This window comes from Dermacentor variabilis, chromosome 2 (assembly GCF_050947875.1).
Source record: "Dermacentor variabilis isolate Ectoservices chromosome 2, ASM5094787v1, whole genome shotgun sequence".
NCBI lineage: Eukaryota > Metazoa > Arthropoda > Arachnida > Ixodida > Ixodidae > Dermacentor > Dermacentor variabilis.
The window spans coordinates 99373593-99397251 of record NC_134569.1 but is presented as its reverse complement, the minus strand read 5'-3'; the positions used below and the strand labels follow the sequence as shown (position 1 = coordinate 99397251).

The 23659-nt window shown below is 42.9% G+C and overlaps 1 protein-coding gene across 2 annotated transcripts in view; it reads left to right on the top strand.

Annotated features, from left to right (window-relative positions):
• Window positions 1-80: 80 nt before the first annotated feature.
• LOC142572375 (ecto-NOX disulfide-thiol exchanger 2) overlaps window positions 81-23659 on the top strand; it is a 37668-nt gene continuing 14089 nt past the window's right edge. Inside the window, exons 1-10 of one of the 2 annotated variants that reach the window (XM_075681453.1) lie at window positions 81-268; window positions 406-541; window positions 4195-4367; window positions 6088-6223; window positions 9143-9349; window positions 12468-12701; window positions 13426-13638; window positions 17575-17681; window positions 22717-22837; window positions 23385-23614. In XM_075681453.1, coding sequence (XP_075537568.1) covers window positions 406-541; window positions 4195-4367; window positions 6088-6223; window positions 9143-9349; window positions 12468-12701; window positions 13426-13638; window positions 17575-17681; window positions 22717-22837; window positions 23385-23614 — 1557 coding nt within the window. In that variant the 5' untranslated portion in view covers window positions 81-268. Of the gene's footprint in view, window positions 269-405; window positions 542-873; window positions 982-4194; window positions 4368-6087; window positions 6224-9142; window positions 9350-12467; window positions 12702-13425; window positions 13639-17574; window positions 17682-22716; window positions 22838-23384; window positions 23615-23659 lie in introns of those variants that run through there. The other variant, XM_075681454.1, reaches the window with a different exon arrangement.

The window sequence follows — 23659 nt, the reverse complement described above, 5'->3', positions numbered from 1 at the left end:
TGTTTTGTTTGCTTTATTATTTTCAAAAAGTCTCGCAAAATAAAAGTTGGGTGGTAGAGCGCGCTCCCACGCGGCAGCCGGTCACACCAGCGTATCGGATGTGCTTTCTGCGGGAGTTTAGTTTTCAACTGCGCTTGATCGTCTGCTGGCATAAGTGATATTGATCAAGCAAGAAAAGACCTTCAGGCGTTCGCATGCTCTCTGATGGGTTCGAGAATTAGAAGCGTTCGCGAGTAACCGCTGCCTTGTGCCTGATCGACGCATAGAGGTAAATTGTGCCGACGCGCACTGATGCATCCGCAGATGACAAAAGGCTTTCGGCACGCTGAGCCCACCCCCGCTTCTTCCCGTCCCCGCAGCATGCTACACGGTTACTAAAATAGCCCACTGAATATCTGTTTATAGATGATGTCGGCGGCAGCAGCGGCGGTGTGCGGGGGATCCCCGGTCCTGCCTTCAAGTACGGTGGATCCGGCCACAAACGATGCGCCGCTGGAGTTTGCGGCACGAATCAAGACCACTGTGGCTCCCGAAGGGCTCGGTGAGCCTGACATGTTTACGCATGCGGTGTCTCTATCAAGTTCAAAGGCGGCTTGACTTCATTCCTCGCTTGAGAGCCGTAGCTGTCAAACACGCGAATGCATTTATTTTTTTTTCGATTGCGTGCCAGAAGGTGCGTGCGAAAACCTGGCTGTTTACAGTGTATGCATACCGGTGCCACGATCTACCCAACCGAGTCGGCGGATAACGGAGGTATAAAGAGCGCGATACTTCTACACTTGGCGCAGAGTTTCGATCGCCTAACCGTAGTCAAGTTGCACGCAGTCGTCCGCATCGTGCCCTGCGCGTGTTGTTCACGCGGTCGCCAGGTGGTGTCCGCGCACAGTAACTCGTGCTTTTCCGATTCTTTATGTCTTTATGTTCATGTGCATAAGCGCGAGCAGCACTCGTGTTCGATTGGCGTTCAGATTTTGCACCGCTGTGAGTAAATTTGGTCAATTCCCCCTTGCATGCATTCTTCCTTGCTCATATTTTTTCGGCGGTTTGATTAAACTGCAATTAACGTACCGATAGCAGGCGTGATGGCGAGCGTTTCGCGTATGCATATTTTACATATGTTTTACTGACCGGTACGTGCTAAAGCTGCTTCAGAAAATTGACTATATATTTAAGGTGTAAACAGTAATATGAGTAATAATATTCTCGATATACATAAAAAGAAATTCTGTCTTGATCATTGCAGCATGAATATATTTTAAGCTGGCATTTTTTAATATATCAGTTTTCTTTGGCGATCATCTTCAAATTGCTTCGACATTTGGGTCCTATAGATATCACTGGCTCCGTACAGTGGTCGAAGACACAGACATATGAGCTTTGCATAAGTAATTAGGACAGCTGGAGAAGTTGTACTGTGGTGACATCATTAAATATAATAATGAAATGAAGACAAAGAAAAGAAACACAATGATACACCCTTCCATTCCTTTAATGGCTTATCATACGCGTTCATGCTGCCCCCAATCTTGCATGACACGTGCCAGTGTTTTCGTGCTTTGCTTTCAATATTTTGCCCAGTTAGTTTTCATTAATTATTTTAAAAGCTATTGTAAGCCCAGGTTAATCCTTTCAGTGTCACTGACGTACGTTTTGTGTTTCTGTCCGGCCATGTCACTGACGTCACATAGGAATGTGGGGACCATACCAAGAGAGCATTTGCCATTATCCTTGTCATTTTTTCCCTTCTGCATAACCAAAATAAATCATTTTGTTCATTTTATAATATCCCAGAAATATAAATACAGGTGCGTCATAGGTTATATGTGCGTCACCTCGGGAAAAATACATGACACGAAAAGTGTTAACGACCATGTACTTAAATATATGTACCTCTCTATAGTGGCGATAGGGATATAATCAATGAAAATTGTATTGCTGTGCCTCTTTTGTCTCTGGTGCTTTTGGGTTGTTGTCTTTAGGAAAATAATGCACAGGTAATGTTGACTGCTGCACAACAATGTTGGTATAGGTCTACCTATTGAAGTGTAAATTTCCTTCTTTCATCATTTCTAGCACAACAACCGTATATTCGAAAGTTTTTCTTATTTCACAGAGCAACATTCATTCACACCATAACCATCCTGTTCCAACGTGAAATCTATTGACATTGCCGAATTCCCCGTGTACTCAGAAGCTTATGTATAGTGTTATGTATAGCGTGACAGTGTTGAAGGAAAGATGTGAGAGTAGAGCACATACAATTTCTTCCCTCTGGCAAAGATGTAGCTGCCTAAATTTGCAGAAAATGATTTGTGGTTGGTGATGCTAGCACTTTTTTCCACCCTTGTGCAGTTCATCGACTTGAGTTTAGCCGGAACTTGCAGCTAGAACATCAGCAAAGTGAGAACTGCGTATTGGGATGTTCCCTTTAGCAGTGGACTGCACTGTAACTCAGATAAACAGGGACACCCAGCCCACTTAAAAGGAGCAGAAATATGATCTGTATGTGGGAAGAGTTACAAGAGAGCTGTGCTTCTGAAGAATCTGCCAATTCTTATGAAGTTATTGCTTTTTTAATGGTCCAGAGAAATGCATAAACTTAAATGTGAGCAGGAGAAAAATACACCTGTTACATGCAATTACATGGGATTGCAATGAGCATTCGCTCTATAGTAAGTTTATTGTAATTTTGTAGTTTGAAATGTGTGCCTAGGAGCTTGACTTAAGTGGCTGTTACAAATGCAGGCGAATATTGACATGCGACAAAGCATGCTGGCCACTTTTCACGTGTTTGTTTTCGAATTTATGCTGATAGTACAGATAAACAAGTCCTGAGGTTGCGGAATACATAGAATATGCAGAATTTAGTATGTTAAAAGCTCATGAAAGTTCCACTATCTGTTGTGTTGATGGCAGTTAACTATTTGTTAGCACGGTGGAGAAACAGTGTTGACATGCCAAATCCACTAACCCACCTTCTTCACTTAAATTGTAAGAAAGAAGTCTTTGCATGGGCATGCGAAAATTGTGATGTTTGAAACAATGAATATAGTATTGAGGTATCAATTCACTATTTGAAACAAGCAGGTAGCATTGAATTTTCTTACTGCTTCTTGAATGTTTTGCAAATCTGATTTGAATACACACAAGAATTTAGGCTTCCAGCAACAGTACGAAGTAATCGAGATCCACATTGAGTATCAGATGAAAGTTGGAGGTAAAAATATATCAATATAAATATATCAAAGGACAGTGAAACCTGATTTTTCTTACACAAATAATTTCAGACCATCTAAAATAACAAATTTTTCCACATGAAAAGTTTTCATAGCAGTGGTGGCAGACACTGCAGATAAAAATAAATGAATGCCCCAACATACCTTGCTGCACGTGCGGCTACCTGCCAAGTGAAGAGCTGTTCTCTTTGCTGTATCAGTGACAAACCATAAGGAATTATCTTGCACAGATAATGCTGGGCAACCTGTTTTCTTGCACAACTTGGTATACCCTGAGTCCCTCAATTAATTTAGAAAGTATTGTGGTCCAGCCAATCAAAGCACCTCAGCCAGCCATACTGTTCTGTGACAATTGGTAAAAAAGTTTCTTGTAACCTCATCATTGTTTCAGTGACTCAGGCGAAGGATTAAGGAGAACTTGCATTTATAATTTTTCTGCTTAAGTTCTTTGCTAACTGATTAAGTGTTCATTATTGTTCAGAATAATATCATGGTCATTAAAACTGACAATAACACCACCGACAAAATATACAGTTGAAGCCTTTCTGTACCTGTGCTAGCTCTGATGGATCCTTTACTTGTTCCAAGTTATTTTAAGTGAGTTTAAGTTTAGAAAGAGATAGCAACTTACGTTCTGGTTGATTTAGGAGTCAGAAATACAATCACATCACAGTAAGCATAGCAGCTTCACTTCACTATTAAAAAAAAACAAAAAAAAAAACATTGGGTGACTTACGTAAGCTTAATGTTTTACTGTTTAAAAGATAATAGAAAAGCATACATGTTTGATTAGTTACCTTGACTATTTGATTTGTATTCAATTCTGTTTTGATGACCCATATTTGAACATGTCTAATGCTATCTTTGGTGGTGTTTATTTTTGGGTGAAGGAAACTTCCAAGGAGCTGCCAGGCAGCCATCAGCTCTCACAATGAAAAACTTGCATGTATCTGTATAGGACGTCCTGTGGGAGCAACATTTGGGAGCTTTGCTGCTGGACTGGCTGAAGGAGCAGCTGGCCTCCCCTCGTTGGCTAGCCTCATGGGCAGTCCCGCACCCTGGGGTGTGCCCCCATTTATTGGTCTGCCCGGAGACCATGCCCTTATGGGAGTGGTTTCCAGCTACAGCCAGGTAAGCAAGCAGTAAAAAGAAAGAAAAAGAGAAATGGCCTTGACAGTTTTTCTAGAAGCATAAATGCCATGCAATAAGGCACCAACTGGGGCTAGTTAACAAGATGTCATTCACGGAATAAAGCAGTGTAAACAGAAGATGAGGAAGGACAAGACGAAGTGCTGACAAAGGCAATACTAGAAACCTTAATGTGTGGTTCTTTCATGTCTTCTAATTGTCACATGTTCATTTGGCTATTTCCTGCTTTCTCTCTTTGCCTTTGTTTCGTTTTTATTTGCTGTGTTTCATAACTTGGCTGACCACCACAGGCGCTGTGCATGTTACATGACAACCCACGGACTGTAAGAGGGCTTAACGATGTGGCAGCAAAGCAGATTGTCGACATACTCACTAATCACATGGTGTTCCATAGGAGACACGTAGTATGGTCATTGCCGCAGTGGTGAATGGGAGCCTGTGTCGCTGTAGTGCGTCACAGTTGAAGTGTGTCTAAGAGAAGCGTTGTGAGCGTTGCAGACAAGAGATTGCGTACAAAAATATGGCTGAAACCAGTCGAGGGTTGTATGGGGAGCAGTACCGTATTTCTCGCAATAAATGTCTCAAAAGGGGCAAAAAAAAAATTTTAAAATACAGTGGTGTCAAATGCTTAATATTCACTTTAGGGCCAAGTGCATTTTGTTATGTTGTAGAAGGGATTTAGAAACGACCGATCCAATTTCTTGTGGCAACGTGCATGCTGTGTGGTGATTTTTTTCAGCATTTAAAGAAAGCCCGCAAAATATGAAATAAAACCACATGACTGCACTCCTGCACTATCTTATTGCAGTGTATTGGCACAAAAAATTGGATCGGTCATTCCTGAACTGCAATGAAATGCACTTGGCCCTAAAGTGAATATTAAAAAATTTTCATAATTTATCTTACTTAATTAGCTAATTAAGAGGAATATAAATAGGGCTCTAAACAGTGCCACATGACGGCAAACTATATGTCATTGGTTTCATTCAGCTGCGGTTAACCACTTTTTAAATATCCTTGGTTCAACTTGCGTGAGACACCCTGTATATATACAGTTGAACCCGGATATATTGAACTCAAAGAGGATCATGAAAAAGTTCGATATATCAATAGTTTGACATATAAAATAAAAATTATATACAAAAATTTTCAAGCGGATTTTACAGCTGTTCGTTTTGCATAATTTTGATATATCCAAGTACGACTGTGCATGTGTGTACATATGTGTGTGTGTGCGCGCATGTGTGTGTGTGTGTGCACACCGCATTTGCAATAAGATCCTATTGGAAGTCATCTCTTCATCTTCTGTCATTCTTTCTTGTCATCTATTTGCACTCTTCTATTCAATATGCATTACCAACGCTTATTCATACATTCTGACATCATTCAATTCACTGTGCTTGTAGCCATAGGAAGGACAACACTAAGAGCACTTTGTTGTTTGTGGTTGCCTTTAGTGTTGTCACTCATGTGGAAATCAGTGTAGTAAACTGAATGATAAATGGCATGGTGCTTGTTTTCATACACGGTTTGGAGATTATATGGAGGGGACAAGAACCTTGGACAATACTTTCAACTGATCACGTTTTTGTAGAAAAATTAATTGTAGAGACATGTATCGCACATGATTTTATGCTAAATGTAGCACTAGCAGCAGTGAACAGCTGACAACAACACTGCAAAGCACTTCACTTCCTCGCAGTGCCCACAGTTTGGTTTCCTAGGACCCCCACCTGAAATTGGGCCTGGAATATTGCCAGCCAGTGTTCTCAGCCCAAATGCACCTGTGAAGGAGCTGCTGAGGTTTCCAAGCTGCGTCCTGTACCCTCCAAAGCCAAGTGAGTGTTCGCCTGCATTGAGAATGGCTTGTCGTACCTCGAAAGTTAGTTAATTCTTCTTTACATTAAGGTGTCAGTGCAGTAAAGAAACCTACAGTTGTGCTCTAGGCGCGCAAAAGAAATTATGCGGGTTCCACACACTGTGGGAGTCGATGTAAACGAAGCTTTCTGTGCTGTTTGCTTTGATTGATGATAATTTGCGGTGATGTTGATGGCAAACGTTTTTAATTTCTTCAATGCTTAATCCAACATGACAGGGGTGAGTCGATGTTAAATATTACTTAGTGTGCACTACTGCTGTTTGTCTGCATAGTACACAGAAAACACAGGGGGAGGTGTTTGCTTGAGGCATTGTTGTGTGATATACTTCATAACCTCTGAAAGGGTTGAGCATATTCGTTTTCATGGCACATCGCATCATGTCAGAAGTATTAAACTTTAATTGAATTGTGGGGCTGTATATGCCAAAACCACAATCGGATTATGAGGCACGCCGTAAATTTTGACACCGTGGTGTTCTTTAATGTGCCCCTAAATCTGAGTGCACGAGCGTACTTATTTCACCCCAGTTGAAATGCCGCTGCCACTGTCGGGCTCAAGCCCATGACCTCGAGCGATGCCATAGCGGCAAGGCTACTGCAGCAGGCACAGCAGTGTTGATTTGACGTATGACCGCTTCCGTGGTGTCTGGTGTTGCTTAAACCCTATGGTGCGCTTTAATGCGGCTCTGCTTGTGTACACCCTGTGTAAGTAATCTGGTCGGCAAACTTGCTTGGCGTTTATTTTTCAGAAATAACAGAAACGTGCTGTACCATACCTTCTACTTAAATTTATCCAGTTTGCCTCCAACCGCTGTCGTGTCTATAGTAGTAGTATTTCCTTGCCTTCTCATGTCATGTTTTCCCAATCCTCTCCCCTTTTTATGGGAACTGTGAGCAAAAGTGGCAAGATTGTTATTCACTCATTTTGCGACAGCGTCGGTTCTACCCATTCCCTGTATCCTCTCCCCCCTCCTCTCTACCATACTATCTAGTTTCCCTCTGGATTCACATGTTAGTAGAAAAGTGAGCACTGCAATTTCTGTAGTGCTTTTGTGGGGTTCACAGATAATTACAGCCATCAAGAGGCTAATGCGGCAATGCCCAGGGAGCTCCAGAGGGCATTGTGCACATTTGACGTGGTGCAACGGTCCAAACAAGTTTCTTGTCTCGCCTTTCTTCTCTGCCGTACTCCAGTCATGTATACACATGCCCTGAACCATCCCCTGATGCGTTGTTCCAGACAGCAGCAGCAACAGCAGCAGCAGTGGGAAAGTCAAAGGAAGAATCAAGGAATGCTTTGTTTTAAAAGACTAGGCTTGAACACATCTGCAGCACTTTGCCATGGTGAAATGCTCATAACATATTTGACTGGTGGTTTCAGAGTGCTCCATCAGTGCTTCGAAGGTTGTCCAAGACGGCATGGACCACTTATAGTGCCGTAGTTGCGAATAGCTACACTATAACCTGAATCACAGTATAGCCTAAAAAATTTTTTTCAAAGGCTGCACACGTGCAAAACATGTAGACAAAGCAGCCGTGTGTTTCCAAGAATTGAAGCATGCGACCAGGATGTTTGTGCCTGTTTAAAGGTTCATGTCCCGGGACCTGCAACAACAAGAAAGCAATAACAAAAATGACAAAGAGGAAAGTAAGTCGGTGAGTAATTTTCAGACCTGCTCGAACATTTGAAATTCCCCATGACACTGCCACCAACTCCACACAACTAAAGTAGAACAGTGACCGAGATTTTAGACACCTTACAGTGTCTTGTTCAATTTCACAAACTGATCGGCGTGTGTATGATGTCAAATTACACATGGCAACCATGGACAAAGTTGCCACCATTCGAGCATTGACCGTGCCACTCATGCCCTCACTTTCGTTATGAAGGTGGTTCCTCCGCTTTCTGAGTGCTATACAGTCACTGCAACATGTTTCGTTGACTCAGAACCAGTCAGCAATTTTGGTCGACGACTCTTGATTAGGCGCACTGGTTAGGCCTAGCTGGTGGGGGTGCTGGTTGGCATGTCATCGCAGAAACCTTGCCCTTGATATGTTTGTACCTGTAGACGATTACGTAGTAATTAGGCATGCGATCAGATGCACAGGCTGTACTGACAGCAGCACATGTGAAGCAGAGTTCGGTTTCTCGGACGATCAGCCGCGGTAAGTGCTGTGAACACCTACCAAGTTTGTTAATGTGTGTACTGATAGGAACGGTGGAAGCTCGCATGTGAGCATAAAAGCCTAAGCACTGCGCACTGAATTTGTGGAACACCAGTTAAACAACGCCAAGGTCGCACGCATGATATCTGCGTTTCACAATGACGTGCATTGCAACAGGCGTACACGAACTGAAGTCATGTCCACTGTGGAGCGCTCACAGCTGTGGCAGTGCAAAGGATTCTCCCTCGTTGGACTAGAATATTGGCCGACCCCCCAAACTTTAATTCTAGAAGTGTGTCCAAAAGAGCTGTAAAATATGACCTGTATATAAGACAGGGTCGACTTTTTGCTGCGTTTTTTATTTTTTAAAAGTGCTGCCTATATTCCGGTCCATACGGTACATTAAAAGCATAAAAAAGTGCGACTACATTTTTTGTAGACAGGTGACTTTACCGTTGTGTTTTCAAACATTCTGCACAGCTGCCATCTTGTTCGGACAGCAAAGTAGCCTGCATGGTTTTGACTACAATGTTGTCTTCGTGACGCTATTTTGCCAGCTTCGTCAGAATTGGAATGAGATTAAACATGTCCACTGTTCTGCTTCGTTGTCTATTTAGCTGTCTACAGCTAGTATTGGAAAACAGCCCATGTATTAATAAATGTGGCACATATTAAGCACCTGTCTACTGCTGGCATGTGTTCTACTGTGCAGATATGCCACCACCAGCCACGCGAGACCGACCCCCAGGCTGTCGCACAGTGTTTGTGGGTGGCCTGCCTGAGAGCTCTACGGAGGAGCTGGTGCGGGAGGTGTTCCAGCACTGCGGCACCATCACCACTGTTCGCATGAGCAAGAAGAACTTTTGCCACATCCGCTTTGAGACAGAAGAGCAAGTGGATCGTGCCATTGCCCTCTCTGGTCAGTTCAATATGAATTAAAGATTTAATTTGGTCAGCGCGGTACACACATATTTCTTGGTGTGCAAGAAATAAATGCAGGCTGTACTATCCTTTGTATATTTTCTTTAGCAATGAAGACTTGCTATTTCACTGATTGCCAAATTTAGGCCTGAGCTTACTGTCAAAACTTTATATTGCAACATAGATGAAGGGGAAAAATTTTCAGTCTCTGTGGTTTGTGTACTTTGTCGTAGCAATCAAGCAGTCGTCTGCATATGCTGTGATGCACTACACCAATATACCCTTTTCATAATTGTAAACCTACCTATCCTGCAAAGCAGCTCATCCAACCAATGGTGGCATAGTCATTTTTACACACAACATGTACAAGCACTGTTTGCTTGTATTATGACATGGAAAATGTAGACATGGCTCTCGTGATGGAACCATGCTCAAGAGACAAGCCCCAGCATGTGCAGCTAGCAGTTTTGTCTTCTTTTGAATGATGACTAGTTATGCCACTAGTTGGGCAAATGTGAAGCTGGTGCAGAGAAGCACACTTACGAATTGGGAAAGTAGTCTCTTGCATTAATTATTTCCATCACACAAGTGCACAAAGCAAATGTAAGTTCAAGTACATGAAAGTGTGAAATGATGAGATTTGTGTATATTTGCATTTTGATGTACAGCTTCTATATTTATGACCTATTTCGCCTTTCGGTGCAAAGTCATGTTGTGGACCTCTGTTAATTGAAATTCTTACATTGCCAGGTGGATCAAAATCAGTGCACAGATATCTGGATTGGCCAGCAATCTGGTCAGCATTTGTTTGTAGGATAGCTTGTGTCAATGTGAGTTTTTCAATCAGCACGGGTTGCAGCAAAAAGTTCGTCCTTCAGAATGCACATAAACTGTGAAAATGTTTGAGGTAACAAAGTGATTAACTGTCCCTACATCATTTGTTTTATATGACAGAGCCATTCGTTCTCCCGTGCTGTATGTACTACAGTCGATCCCGGATATATTGAACCTGGGCACATCGAATTATAGCATATATCGGACAGTTGTAACATCCTCTTGGAAATCTCATGCAAAGGTACAGCACTGTACTATGCATATATTGAATTCCTGTTCACCACTACATTCAATATATTGAATGATGCGCTCGTGCAAGTGCGTTCCTCCTAGCAATCTGCGATCACTTCTCGCATCATCAGGAATATTCATGTTGACGAAACGGTGCTGTTTTGGCAGATGCTGTCAAGGCATTGAATATGTAGGGCAGTACATACCATGGACGAAAAATTAGCAAGGTGCGTGTCTCAAAATACAGAGGACTCGGGTAGAAAGGGCCCTATTTACGCTCTATAATGTTGAATTTGCTGAAGTAAGCTTCATTGCATCACAACCGTGAAATGCGACAAAGCATACTAATAGTGGAACGAACTTAATGCTGGGCAGGGAAGCATACTACCTGTGGCCGTCTGTAGTCGAAAAGAAGATTGCTACATTTCTTCAAGAATCCGGCAAAAGGCCTCCCGGTCCGATACATGCACCCCACAAGAAATGCACGCCACTAGATCTTTTCACTGAGTGGTTCCGGTCATGGAATTGGTAAATTGCAGCCTTTCACATTCTCAGAAAACCATCCGAGACGTGCAGAGTTTTCTGATGAGTATCAGATAGGCATATTTTATATTTAGAATTATTGATATATTGCAAACTATTTCATGATCCCCTTCGAGTTCAGTATATCTAGGTTCGACTGTATCCCATTCTCTATGAGCTGCAGTGTGCAAACCATGGCTGGACTTCCCTCCCTGTCGAGCTGGTGACGCTGGCTTGCAGTGCTCTTGAGAGAAAAAAAGTGTAGAGAGTTTAGCCATTCTAGGAATGTGCATATATCCCTGTGCTTTCTGTCATCTATTTCCTTTGCGGAGCAATTATTTTGCACTGGCCCACTGAGCAGCTACAGGTTCGTTTGATTCACCTGTACCACTGGGAACCAGTTCACAACAGTGTGCAAGAAGTTCACAAATTGTGAAGCTAATTTCTGCAATGCGGGCACAACGCAACACTCTAAACGAATGCTGAGGCGCAGACACTGTGCTGGCGTTATGTTTAAGTTTGAGAGGTTCTGAACAGCAGGCGTGATCGACTTCTGTGACACCATGCTTGTGTAAACACGGCAGACGTGCACAAGTGGGGTTTTAACGGTGCTTGTGCTCGTGTGCTGTGTCGTCTGCTGCACTACTGCTTTGCATCTGTATGTCTGCACCAACTTTAGTACAGTAGCTAGCAGGGCGAATTGGCACATCTGCATTATTATTATTACAGCATTGTGTTTCGTCTCTCTTCTGTGTCCATGTTTTTAGTGCATGCTGTAAGTAATAGTAATGCACTGACAGTAGAGAGGGTGGAGCAAAATTGTAAACCAGCCCTGCACCTTTAGAAATGGATGGCGTGGTTCAAAGGACACCATTGCTGTACCAATAAAAAGAATGTCTGCAGCACCTTGTGAACTGGTTCAGATGGTGCAAGTGAATCGAGCAGGCCTATATCTCTACCACACAAAAAAAGGAGAGTGAAAAAAAACAAGAATAGTTGCCGAGCTAGGGCAGCAGTTTGCCATGATGAAGCATTCTGTGCTAAGGGCTAAACACATCCATGCTGCTCAGTGGGCCAGTGTATTATAGCTCCACGAAGAAAGAAGACAATGGAAAGAATGGGAGTATGTGCATTGGTGGAATGGCAAAACCCTCTCAACATTTTTCTAGAGGGTGTCACAAGTTAGTGCCACTCGACTGGGAGAGCACTCCAGCCACGGCTCACATATTGCAGCTCATACTGAACAAGATAGTACTTAACACTCCGTGATAACGTTCATGTCCACTTTTCTGTTAGGCATACTTAAATTTTAGGACTTTGTTTGTGCCTGAGTGTGGGAAGTCTCTTACTCAATTTTTTCTTTTCTTTTATAAGCATCTTAGTGGAAGGAAAGGTGTTTGCTTTCTGCAGAAACAAGAAAAAAAAGATTCATGATTGCATATTCAGTATGCTTCTTATCACCTCCAACCATACCAGCGAGGTGACGCACCTCACCAGTAATCATTTTAATGCTAATTTCACTGGTCCAGGGTACCGGATGAAAATTCGAGACCAAGAGGAGGCTAGCCACACTGGACGGCTGCACGTGGACTTTGCACAGGCACGAGATGACCAGTATGAGTGGGAGTGCCGCCAGCGAGCCTTGCAGCGTGAACAGCGCCACCGCGAGAGGTTGGACCGTGAGCGGTTGCGGCCGCCTTCACCGCCGCCAGTGGTCCATTATTCAGACCATGAGGCCCAACAGCTCACTGAGCGGCTGAAAGGTAGACACCTGCGGGGCACCTGTATCTCTGTGGCAGAGAATGTGTGGACATGCTTTCTGTATTTATTCTTTCTCTCAACTTCACCTTTTTGATTTGGCATTAGAAGGTTTCTTAAATAATGTGGAACTTGCAAACCTTGTGGTCTGAATGCACCTAGGGTATTGTGGTAAGGTTTAGTTTTAGGAATAAGCTTTGAACTGACCCCATATTCCTGGCTTTATGCTTGTCAGCTGTGTTGATTTATGGCTGGAGACCAAACCTTAAAAGAACTGCATACGAAGTTAACAGTATCTTAGCTGCATTAAGAACTGCATAGGTAGTGGCACACCTGTTACATAATACTGATTTAGTCGCAGCTACAGGGCACCAACAGAGTCTACGCATGTGGATGTCCTCCTTGCGATGACGTAACTGTAGTGCGACTGAGCTGCGCATCATTCCTGGAATGTTGAATTATAGATGGAGTCTTGAGAGCAGCTTACTGTCATCGTTCAGACTTTGCAGTCAGGACAAGATAACTCACGATGATCAGTCCACAGATGACATATACAATGGGTAAACACAGTCTCATGTTCTTATATTCTTGTATCGTTTTCTGCTGTACTCATCATCATGTCTTCTGATGAGACAACCATGCACATGTGTATGGAGTCACGAGCTTTTGATTGTTTATCTTTTGTGCCTGCAGTTAAAAATAGATGGCTGACTGTGCACTATCTTGCAGGGGACGAGAGCTTCCAGAAGGCAGTGCAAGTGCTGACAGTGTGGTTGGACCGCGGAGAGTGCACCAAGCGCAATGCAGGTCAATTTTACTCAATGCTGCAGACAGCCAATGGTCACATCCGCCGCCTACTCCAAGAGAAGCAGGACCACCAAGAAGCACTGGACAAGGCCCGCGTCCTATTTGCCCAGAGGCTGCAGGGGATCCTTGTCCAGCGTAAGTTGCATGTTCGGTGGTCGTTCTTCTTTCACACACGCTGTGAACTTACTATAGGGGCCTGAATACTTAAGGTAACAGCGAAGGATTTTTTCACATTTCGATGCTCACTTGTTAGTGCATGGACTTTGCACAGAGAGTGCAATTTGCAGCCAGATTTGTATATTATGTATTTGGCATTTATACTTGACCAGCTTGCCTGGCATATGTTGAAAACACCCATTTTCAGCAAGCTATGTAAACTGTCATTGCTATCGGATGAAAGAAAACAAAAATGTCCTGCCTGTCTGCCTGTCCTGTGCAAACTACAATGTGCCAGTGACACTGGCACATTGCCAGTACAATGACAAGTGCCAGTACAATGACAAGCTTAGAATATGGGCATCCTTCAAGCCAGTGTACTTTAGTCATGCACTTGCTGATGAGTTTGTAGTATAATGCTTTGGCCTTGCTCCTTGCTGTTGATAATGAGAGGTAAGAGTAAGCTTTTAGATGTTTCTGACAGCACTGTACATCATTGCTGTGTGAGCTACTTTGCATGAATTCACCTCTGTTCAGCAAAATTTGTAAGTACATGAAATGACACTGGCATTCTATAGCACGGCAGCTCAGCAATGTTGGCACCTGCAACTGTCGCAAGGTAAGTGAAAAATACAGGTGCATTTTCATTGCAGTGATAGTTGTCAAACAAGACAACTTATTTGGAGTACGCATTACCGAGTCAACTACCAGCATGCACAATTCTGGGCATAAACCGCATGCGATTAGGTGACCTGCCTAAACTGAAAGTGCACCATTTGCTGTAAAATATCTGTTATGTGTGGCATCCATTAGCTTGGAATCCACATACATAGCATGCATTGTTCACGCAGTACATTAAGCTTCCACGAGGGACGTAAGACCTGTTGGGCCATCTGGAAACCACATATGCTACTGTGAGTGCTAAATGTTTCAGGTTACCGATTGTGGGGTCTCTCACACCCGTACTCTTGGGACAAAGGAACGACAACACAGTAGTGCAAACAATCACAAGGGCATTTATTGCACCTTTCATAGATCAGTGCCTGCTAGCCGAGTTGCTATCCACAAAACATGCCGATGGGCGCGCGACGAATCTAGAAGTCGGACTCACCGCGACCGGAAGCGAGCGAATATGTTCGCCCCATGCTGGATCCCAACGCCTGGTCGTTCGCGCGTACAGTCACGCGAATCGTGGCACGTTCGAAGGCGGCCACGCGAGGCGGTCTCGCAGAAGCATGGGTCGCCGCGCGCGCACGCGGGACGTCCCCGCCGCGCGCCGACCCGCCGGGCAAGAGGGTCGCCGCACGTGCGGCACGACCGTCCCGCATGCTGTCTCGAACCCAACCGCCCGAGCGCCTTGTCTCCCGACGCCCGAGTAACCCCGCAGCGGCGCGACGCTCGCGCCATCTCTCGCACCGCGCTTGTACCACCCGACCGCCGCGGGCGCCAGGCCACGCGGCGGGCGAAGCCGCCCTGCAGGAGACGAGCCATGCGGGAAAACTAGATCTCAGGGGAGGCGTGAGAGTCGCGCATCCCCACACGATAGACAAAAAGCAGCACAAGAACACACAAAAATGCTGAGCCAGCACTGCTGTCAATTAATTTTGCTGCCTTCTGTACAGTAAGCCATCAATAAAAAAACAGTTTTATAACCATTCTGCTTCGTGATACACAGGAACACAATGACAACATATCAGCAGCAGGTCAAATTGCAGCCAAGACATGTATAGTATAGTATTGGTTCTGCAGTAAAGTGGCACTCATTGCTGCAGGCACTGATTTCACACTCATCACACTTTTACATTTTTTAGGTGTCTTCACACAAACGGCACATAATGCATGTTTCCCAGTTCTGAAAAGGCTAATAAACTGAACATAAAGAATGCAAACTGAGCAACACGCACCATCATACTATATTTTTTGGTAAAGAAAGAGTGCGAACATGCGGGTACTGTGTTGCAGACTCACGGTTTTGACAAATCTAGTGCTTGTTGTAATGGCATTTGTGGTTTGTGACAACCTTAAACTGACTTTTGGTGTAGGTATTATAGTGTGTTTGTGTCATGATTTGTTTCGAGACAATATCTTAAGTGGGCTCTTTAATTCCCTATGCTTGAAACGAGTTTCATGTGCTGTTGCACTCATGTGCAACCTACATTATAATACCAGAGTTCATGTCAGAACGTGATTTGGATTCTGCTGCCAATTGGCACTCTGCTTCAAAGTGGTGGAGAACGGGTTCTTTCTGTTCTCACATTGACAAGTAGAACCCCCTTTTTTGTTTTTTCCTTGCTCCCTAGCATAATTATTGGAGCTAACTACTTCTGAAGCAATGGCCAACCTGCCCTTTTCTGTGCAACACTGGCCCGACATTCATTGTTAATACATATTATGTGGCACAAAAATTTGTGATCAATCATTGTAACCTTCTCAGATTGAAACAGCAAAAGTTTTCTCTTTGTCAGTGAGAAGGCATGCTTATTCAAACAATGAAATGTAGGAATAAATGCAAGTTCTTTTTCTTTTTTATTTATTTATTTATTTTGTACACCAACAACATATGCACTTTTGTAGCTAGTCAAACAGACATTCCCATCATACGGGAAGCAGAAAAAGTTGCTCGAAATTGACAACTGGAATTCGCGTTACTTACAGCAGCATTTCATTGTTTTCTAGCTGAGAGCATGCATGAAAGTAAGGAAACTGTAGTGATGCCTATGGTTGTACATCAAGCATAGCATTTTGAGAGGGAGTCAACAGCTCCACTTTTCTTTCTGGTGCTTACCAATTGTTAAGACGTGGGATGGCTGCAGGCAAAACTCGTACGGAGTGAAGGTAACAGAAACCACCATCATTAGTGAGCTATGCATAGTGCAAATTGGTACCCCTGTTTACCCATATTCAGCCCTCTGTTGTAACAATTGCAGCAGTACCATAAAGACCAATTTAATGTAATACTGACATGTCATGTACCATGTCATGTCTTGTTCCTAGATAATGGGCCGATGTAGTGCCTGCACTCTTTCCCTGCATTCCCACAAACAGGCCTCAACTTAATATAATTGAATGTAAGACAGCATTGCCTCTTGGCCGGAATAAGTATACTGTGCTTCAAATAATGCTCCTCAGCCATTCCTACAACTTCGGAATTGCTTAAGAGGCATGTCTATATTCTGCCATCTTTGGGCAGATGCTGTGAGTGCCAGGTTATAAAAGTTTTGATTGAGAATTTATGTGAAGCATTACTGACGCATTGTGACTACCTCAATCAAAAAGCTATGTTGCTTTTTTAGTTTATTATTATTTATTTAATATACTGTCAGCTACTTACAATTGATACACAGACAAGGTTCCAAAAGTCAGAGATGGCAGGAGCACCCTTGATTATTAATTACAACAAGAAAAGCAAATACAAAGAGGAGCTAGCAGTAAAGACTAAAATGAGTATAAATAAACACATGCAATATAATGTATGGCAGTGCAATGAAACAACCATCCAATGCAAAGTACAAAACCACATGCACTGAAGTACACAGAAACATATTGAAATATATAAATTTAATTAGACCGAAAGTTCTGGAGTTGAAGTTGAGAAGAACAGATTGGAGGCACATTTATGTATATGTTGAGTTGGTCATTGGAATTTCCTATCTTATGAGGTGATGGTAAGTGTAGACACCCTTCTGCCATCCTCTTATACCTGGTCTCTTTCTCTCTCTCTTTCTGCTCCACTTCACTCCCCATCTTTCTGTATTCATTCTTTTTTCTTTCATTTTTGTTTATCCTCATAACATCATTTTCACTCTGTTTCCCCCTCCCCCTTTCAACCCTTCCCAACATCCCCACCTGCTCTTCTTTGCCCACTGCGGCTGGCATCTATGAACCATTTCCCTGCTTGTGATCTGCAATGCTTAGTGGGACAAATTGAGAAGGTATTTTCCATGGCCAGTCATCAGAAGGTTTGGGACCATTTCACCAAAGCCCAGCGCAAGAACATTGATACCTGGCGCAAGCAATCTGAGGTAAGCATGCGCATAGCTATATGTTTATGCTGAACACTAATTTGTCCTAGGTCGGCAAAGCCTCAGTTGGCAGTAGTGTCGTAAAATAACTGTTTGTAAGTGTGAAAGTGTCAAAAGGCACATAGGCAGAAAGGGATGCAACGCAGAAATAGAATGAAAAAGTGGGCAAGGTGTAAGCATTCTTCAAAACATGACAGATGCACATCATGCCTCAGAATGAAAGATGCTTAAAAAAAATGTGAGTGATGATAAGATGCAGATCAGTAGATGTGAAGCATGTTAGATTAACACCAGACTCGTAATATATCATGTTTGCCCAGGTTGCCAATAGAAGCCGAAACTTTGACATATCTTGACAGACATATACAGACCTTTGTAGCGGGAGAAAAAGCAGTCCTGGAGCCACATTTTCATTCAGTCACTTTTGGGGATATCTCTTTCAATGCATGTTCATTACAGTCGACGTCCGATTTTTCGAATGCATATTCATTATATATAAGCCAGCAGGCAGGATGTCCACCTCTTCATGGAGTTGCTTCACTGCATGCCACATCACGCAAAAGTGAAAAGATCCCCGAAAGTGACTGACCAAGAATGCAACTGCTGATCTCCTAACACACCTAGTCATAGGCATTGGGATTCTCTTGAGAAATCCCGACTCTTTTAGAAGCCCAAAACCATGCTGGATGTGGAAATTTTACGATAACGCTCGGCAAAGCTTTATGTATAGCTTATGTGCGATAGAGTGCAGTTAGATCTTTCTGGCAGTTAAGTTTATTCTGCAATTGATCCAATCGAGCTTGCAAACATTATGTTCGCATAGATGGTTTCAAAATAGTGAGCACATAAATTTCTTGCAGTATATTGCTTTCTTCAGAAACTATTTAAGAAGTCCTTGTGACTTTCTTCTTTGCTATCTTTCAATCTTTCCAGCAAATCAAAGGCTAGAATGTTTGGCCTAGAAAGACAAAACATGAGATATCTGCCAATGTTAAGCGATTGAGAATAGCTTAGAACCACAGAAAGTTGGGCTAGTTGGTAGGGATTCATTGTAACACAAGATAAGGCACGTAGACACAGACACAAGAGTGTGTGTGTGTAGTGATTATGAAGTAGAGGAAGAGAGAAGTGCAGTGCCGTAACTGTCTCTCAGAAGAGGACACCTCAACAGCACTGCACAGACACAAGAGAAGAGAACCAGACAACACAAATGCTGGTGTTTGTGTTGTCTGGTACTTTTCTCTTGTGTCCGTGTTTTCACGCCTTACCTTCTGTCACAGAGAATAGTTATTGCTGTTTGCATATTGTACAACATCGTTGTTGTGAAATTTTCTATGCATTGTGATGGTCAGAAGGTAGCTGAATTCATGGTGGCATTAGGCCACCTGTGATAGAGCTTTCATGCTATAACAGGGTATCGGAGAATGCTTACAAGTATGGTCCCTGTGCTAAGTCATGTATTGAGTGGGACATTAGAGTTACTTCTTTAGTAACTCTTAGAATCTCATATACTGTTCTATGCCTTGAAAGTCTGAATGGATCGTGCCCGAGATGTATTGGGCAGTGATCATTATAGGCATTACTCAGCTCAATATTGGCAGTAAATTTACATTGTACGCTTTACACAATATTTTTTTTTAAGTAAAGGGATCGCAGGATCAGAAACTGATTTTCTTTATCCTTGTTTGCTTTTTTTGTGTGTATGTGTATTTGTTATCTGCTGCCCTGTGTGTGTAGCATGAAGCTTTGTGTATGTGTTTGTTTGCATACCTATGTGCTTACACTAAACGCACCACTTGCACTGCAGTAGCTGATTTGCCTTGTGTGACCTATAAGGCATAACTAGATCAGGTAAGCTCTGGCCAATTACCTTGTGCTGACTTCCACAGTGAGTGTGCATGGTTGGGTATTTGCATGTACGTTAATAGCCCTGCAGGCCTGTAATCAAAACTCACATAAGCCCTTTGAAGCAGTTTCTATGTCAGTGCTGGCATTGTGTATTCAGCAAGTTGTGTTGACTATGTCTTCAGGGAAATATAGAGAAAAACGTTTGGTTGAACTAGATTGGTAGAGAGTGCTTATGGAGGAGCAAATGGGTGACTTTTGCCAAAAGCAGAAGCTTGGTATGTCAGAAAACAGCATTAAACTGAAACTTTAGATGGCCGCACCACCTTGAAGGTCGAGCACTGGCACATCGTGATGTCATAGAGTGTGGAATTGTCTATGCAAACGTGGAAGTGTCTATGTCTATGCAAACTAATTTACAAAATGCAGAGAGGTAAATTTCAGTTGAACATTGCATTGCATTCGAACACGAATGTGTCAGAGACATTGTGTCAGCAAACAAGAGTACAAATTTAATATCATGTGCCTTTTAACAGTGCTAGCAAAAGATAAGAAAAGGGTGCACAATGTATAGCCTCCCACCCCCCATGCCTTTATCTGCACCATGCATCAATCAGATTCATGAGGCACATTCATCAGGCACTTCAGCTTCTAGTTATGTGATCAGCTCGGTATACCATCTGTTTGTTTGCTGTGGCACCTCAGTAGCTTTTGTCTCCTCCTGTTGAACACGAGGTTGCAGGTTCAACTCCTGGCCGCGGCGGCCGCATTCTATTCTGTGGAATGTGGCCGTCGCGGCTGCATTGCAAAGAGGGAGGAGTCCGAAAACACTCGTGCACTATACTTTAGGTGCACATTAAAGAACCCCTGGTGGTCAAAATTAATTCAGAACCCCCACCCACCACTACTGCACCCCTTGTGACCCACTGTGCAGCTTGTAGGTTATGAGTGTTTGATTTCGAAAAGGTTTTTAAAAATTGCACGCCAGAATGCACAATACTGCCTGTTCAGCTGGATTACTCAAAGAAGTGGACATTTTTTGCATCACAAATTGCAGCATGCCATTCCATAATTAACACATTCCAGTGATTAACATTTAATTTAACTATATTAAAGCACATGTTGGCATTGCCTTAAGGTGTTCAATGCTTAACGGGAATCCATTTAGTAGCATTACTACTGAGACTAACAGGAGTTTTGAGATATCTTTGCCTAAAATATGCCATGATATAGGTTGGTATACACCTCTGGCCCACAGTGTATGAGGGAGTCTTTTCAAGAAAGTAAAAGGTGAAGCAGTCTAAGAGGACAGAATTATTAAATTGGTGCTAGCCTTGAGGTTTCTGCAAAATAGACAACTTAAGCATTGTCCAGCTTCTATTCTGCTGTTGCAGCTTTGAATTAAACGAAGTACAAATTTTATTCGTGAAACTCGGTTAAATAACTATAATTGAACTTAGTCGTTCTAGAAATGGCCTGCTGTTCAAGTAATCCACCTGAACAGGTGGAATTGCACTATCTATCCACCAGGCAATTTTTTTCATATCTGTACAAAATAAATGTTAAAGGGACACTAAAGCGAAACAATAAATCAGTTTAGACTAATGAAGCATTGTTTGAGAACCCTGCAGGCAGTCATTTCAGAAAAATAGTTTGATTATTAGATGAGAAAATGAAGGTACAAGTATCAGTATTTGAATTTCGCGCCGAAACCCAAGCGCCGGTACGTCATCGTGACGTCAGGGACTCCAAAGTATGTTTTCGCATTTGGGCCGCGTTGGCTGAATAAAGGTTCCCGAAACTTGCCATGATTAATATTTGGTTCCTTTAGAACGCAATGTAGTCAATCTGTACCGCTATATATAATTAGTAGGCCCTAGAAGATTTCATCAAAATCAAGACGTCACAGCCCCCAGGTGCGGGAACTTAAGTAGGCGTCGCCACCCGTATTTCGTTCTTGCGCTTTTTCTGGCTTACCAAACGTCTTATTGTTAGAGTGGTGTTTTTGGTGTTGTAGAACGGTAATTTACTGATGCAGAAGAAATCATTTTTCACTTTAGTGTCCCTTTAAGAAACAGGTGCAGTATTTAATGGTGTTTTATGACTGATGGGGGGCACTTGACACAGCAGTTTGCCATTTGTTGAGTGAGAACCTAACTTAGTCTACGGAACAAGAATGTGTACTGCATGCCAGAATTTGGTGAAATACCTTTGTGGCTTTCTTTTTGCATAGACCTCTTTAAGCCATTCTATAGCAAGATATAGTGCATATAAGATGGGTGCTATGATATATTTTGATTAACAGCATGTTTGACTGCGTTAGTTGCGGTGTTTGCATTTCATGAATGTTTGCAGTTAAAACGCAGATGTGAAGGGCCTTTAAAGAAAACAGTTTGAAGTATGTGTTATGAGGAAAAGTATTCTGAAGAGCAGTGAAGCAGCCTCTCGACAATTAGCACTGTGCCCCCCTGTCCGATAGAACTCCGTCTTGCTAGTTGTGTATTATAGGTCTCCATGGACTTTACTAGCTTCAGAAGAACCATATACCTGCCGTAATATATCTCACTTTTATCCAAAACATATGATAAAATGAGACCTGTGTTCAAAAATCTTATTTATTTATTTATTTATTTATTTATTTATTTATTTATTTATTTATAGCTTATAGGACCCACGGAAAGAGCATTGAGTAAAGAGCGTTTACAGTAATATAGAAATAAATCGGCACAAATATATTAGAACATTAAATATTGTAACTTTTCACTTGCTGTCACTTATGCGACGTGTACTACGGTTGCAGTTATAAGTTCACAAGCTCAGAAATTTCTTTTTAAAGAAGTAGCTGCTGTAAAAATTAAAATTTTGTTTGCCTGAACTTGGGCTGATTTTAACTTTAAGACTGCCTCCTGTCTTCAGTATGGCTACCTACTAAGTGCAGGCTATATGTGCATGTACCCATAGTAAACCTTTGTTCAGGTGCAGTTGTTTTAGATATAAATGTGCCCAAGGTAGATCTTCTGCCTGTACGTAATTTGCTCTTTCGAGCTTGGCACAGGAACTGCAATGTGGTGTGATAAAGGATCGCGCAGATGTAAAAGCTCTGGTATTACGCTCATATGTGCTCTCATGGAAGCAATTCTCATGTAAAGATGGCTGTCCCCTGATTTCATGTCCTGGCCCCTCCTTGCAGGAAATCAAGTCTGCGCACTTGGCTGATGTGTTGGACAAACGCCAGGAAGACGAGATGGATCTGAGTGATGAGGACGAGCCACCGCCTGCAAAGGCAGCCAAGATATCGGAGAGTGGCTCAGGTAACAACAGTCTCGTGTCTTTGTCAGTGTTGCAGTGCCTATAACCAGTCTGCACGGGTTCTTTGCAGCTTTGTCGCCTGCTTTTTAAGTTTCCCAATGCCTGATTGTAGGTTGTGTGCGTCACATATTGAGGCGCCACTGTGAACCACTTGTGGTCTCTTTTGAAAGCATTTTTGCTAAATGTGGGCCCGACCTCCACCTGTCATTGCAGGTATATAGCCGCTGTCTCTGGTACACTCTTTCTCTTTTTCTCTTTCTTTGTGTGGGTTGTAGAAGGTTACATTTGTGGTGAATTGGTGTGACTGAGTTTTCACAGTTGACTGATTAATTGAGTCCTCGCAGTTTCTGTCACGTAGGTTAAATAAAGAGGCCCATTTGTGTAGAAGCAGTTGAGCATTATTGTACTGTGAAACCTGAGACCGTGAAAGTATCTTTTCATTTTCCATTTGTCTCCTAAGTTATTTCATATAAGGAAGGCTAAAACAGCCCTCCACTGTCGTAGCTGATTTCTACGAAAAGCTTGAGTGCTATCGCCTTCTGCATGCAGAAGGTGATGGCAGCAGTGCTCTGGCCACAGAAGATGAATCAGCAGCAGTGACGCGACTGGCCATGCAAGAAGAGTGCGACTCGCTCCGGTGCCAGCTGGAGGCATATCGCAATGAGGCGCAGCTCCTCAAGGCTGAGCAAGAGCAGCGTGACCAGCAGCTGCACTTGCTCCAGCAAGCCTTGCAGGGACTTCAGCAGCAGCGTGCACGGGATTTCCAAGAACTTGAAAAAGTGAGCAGACTCCTGCTTCTTCTCTTGCGGGCACAAGAGAAGCAG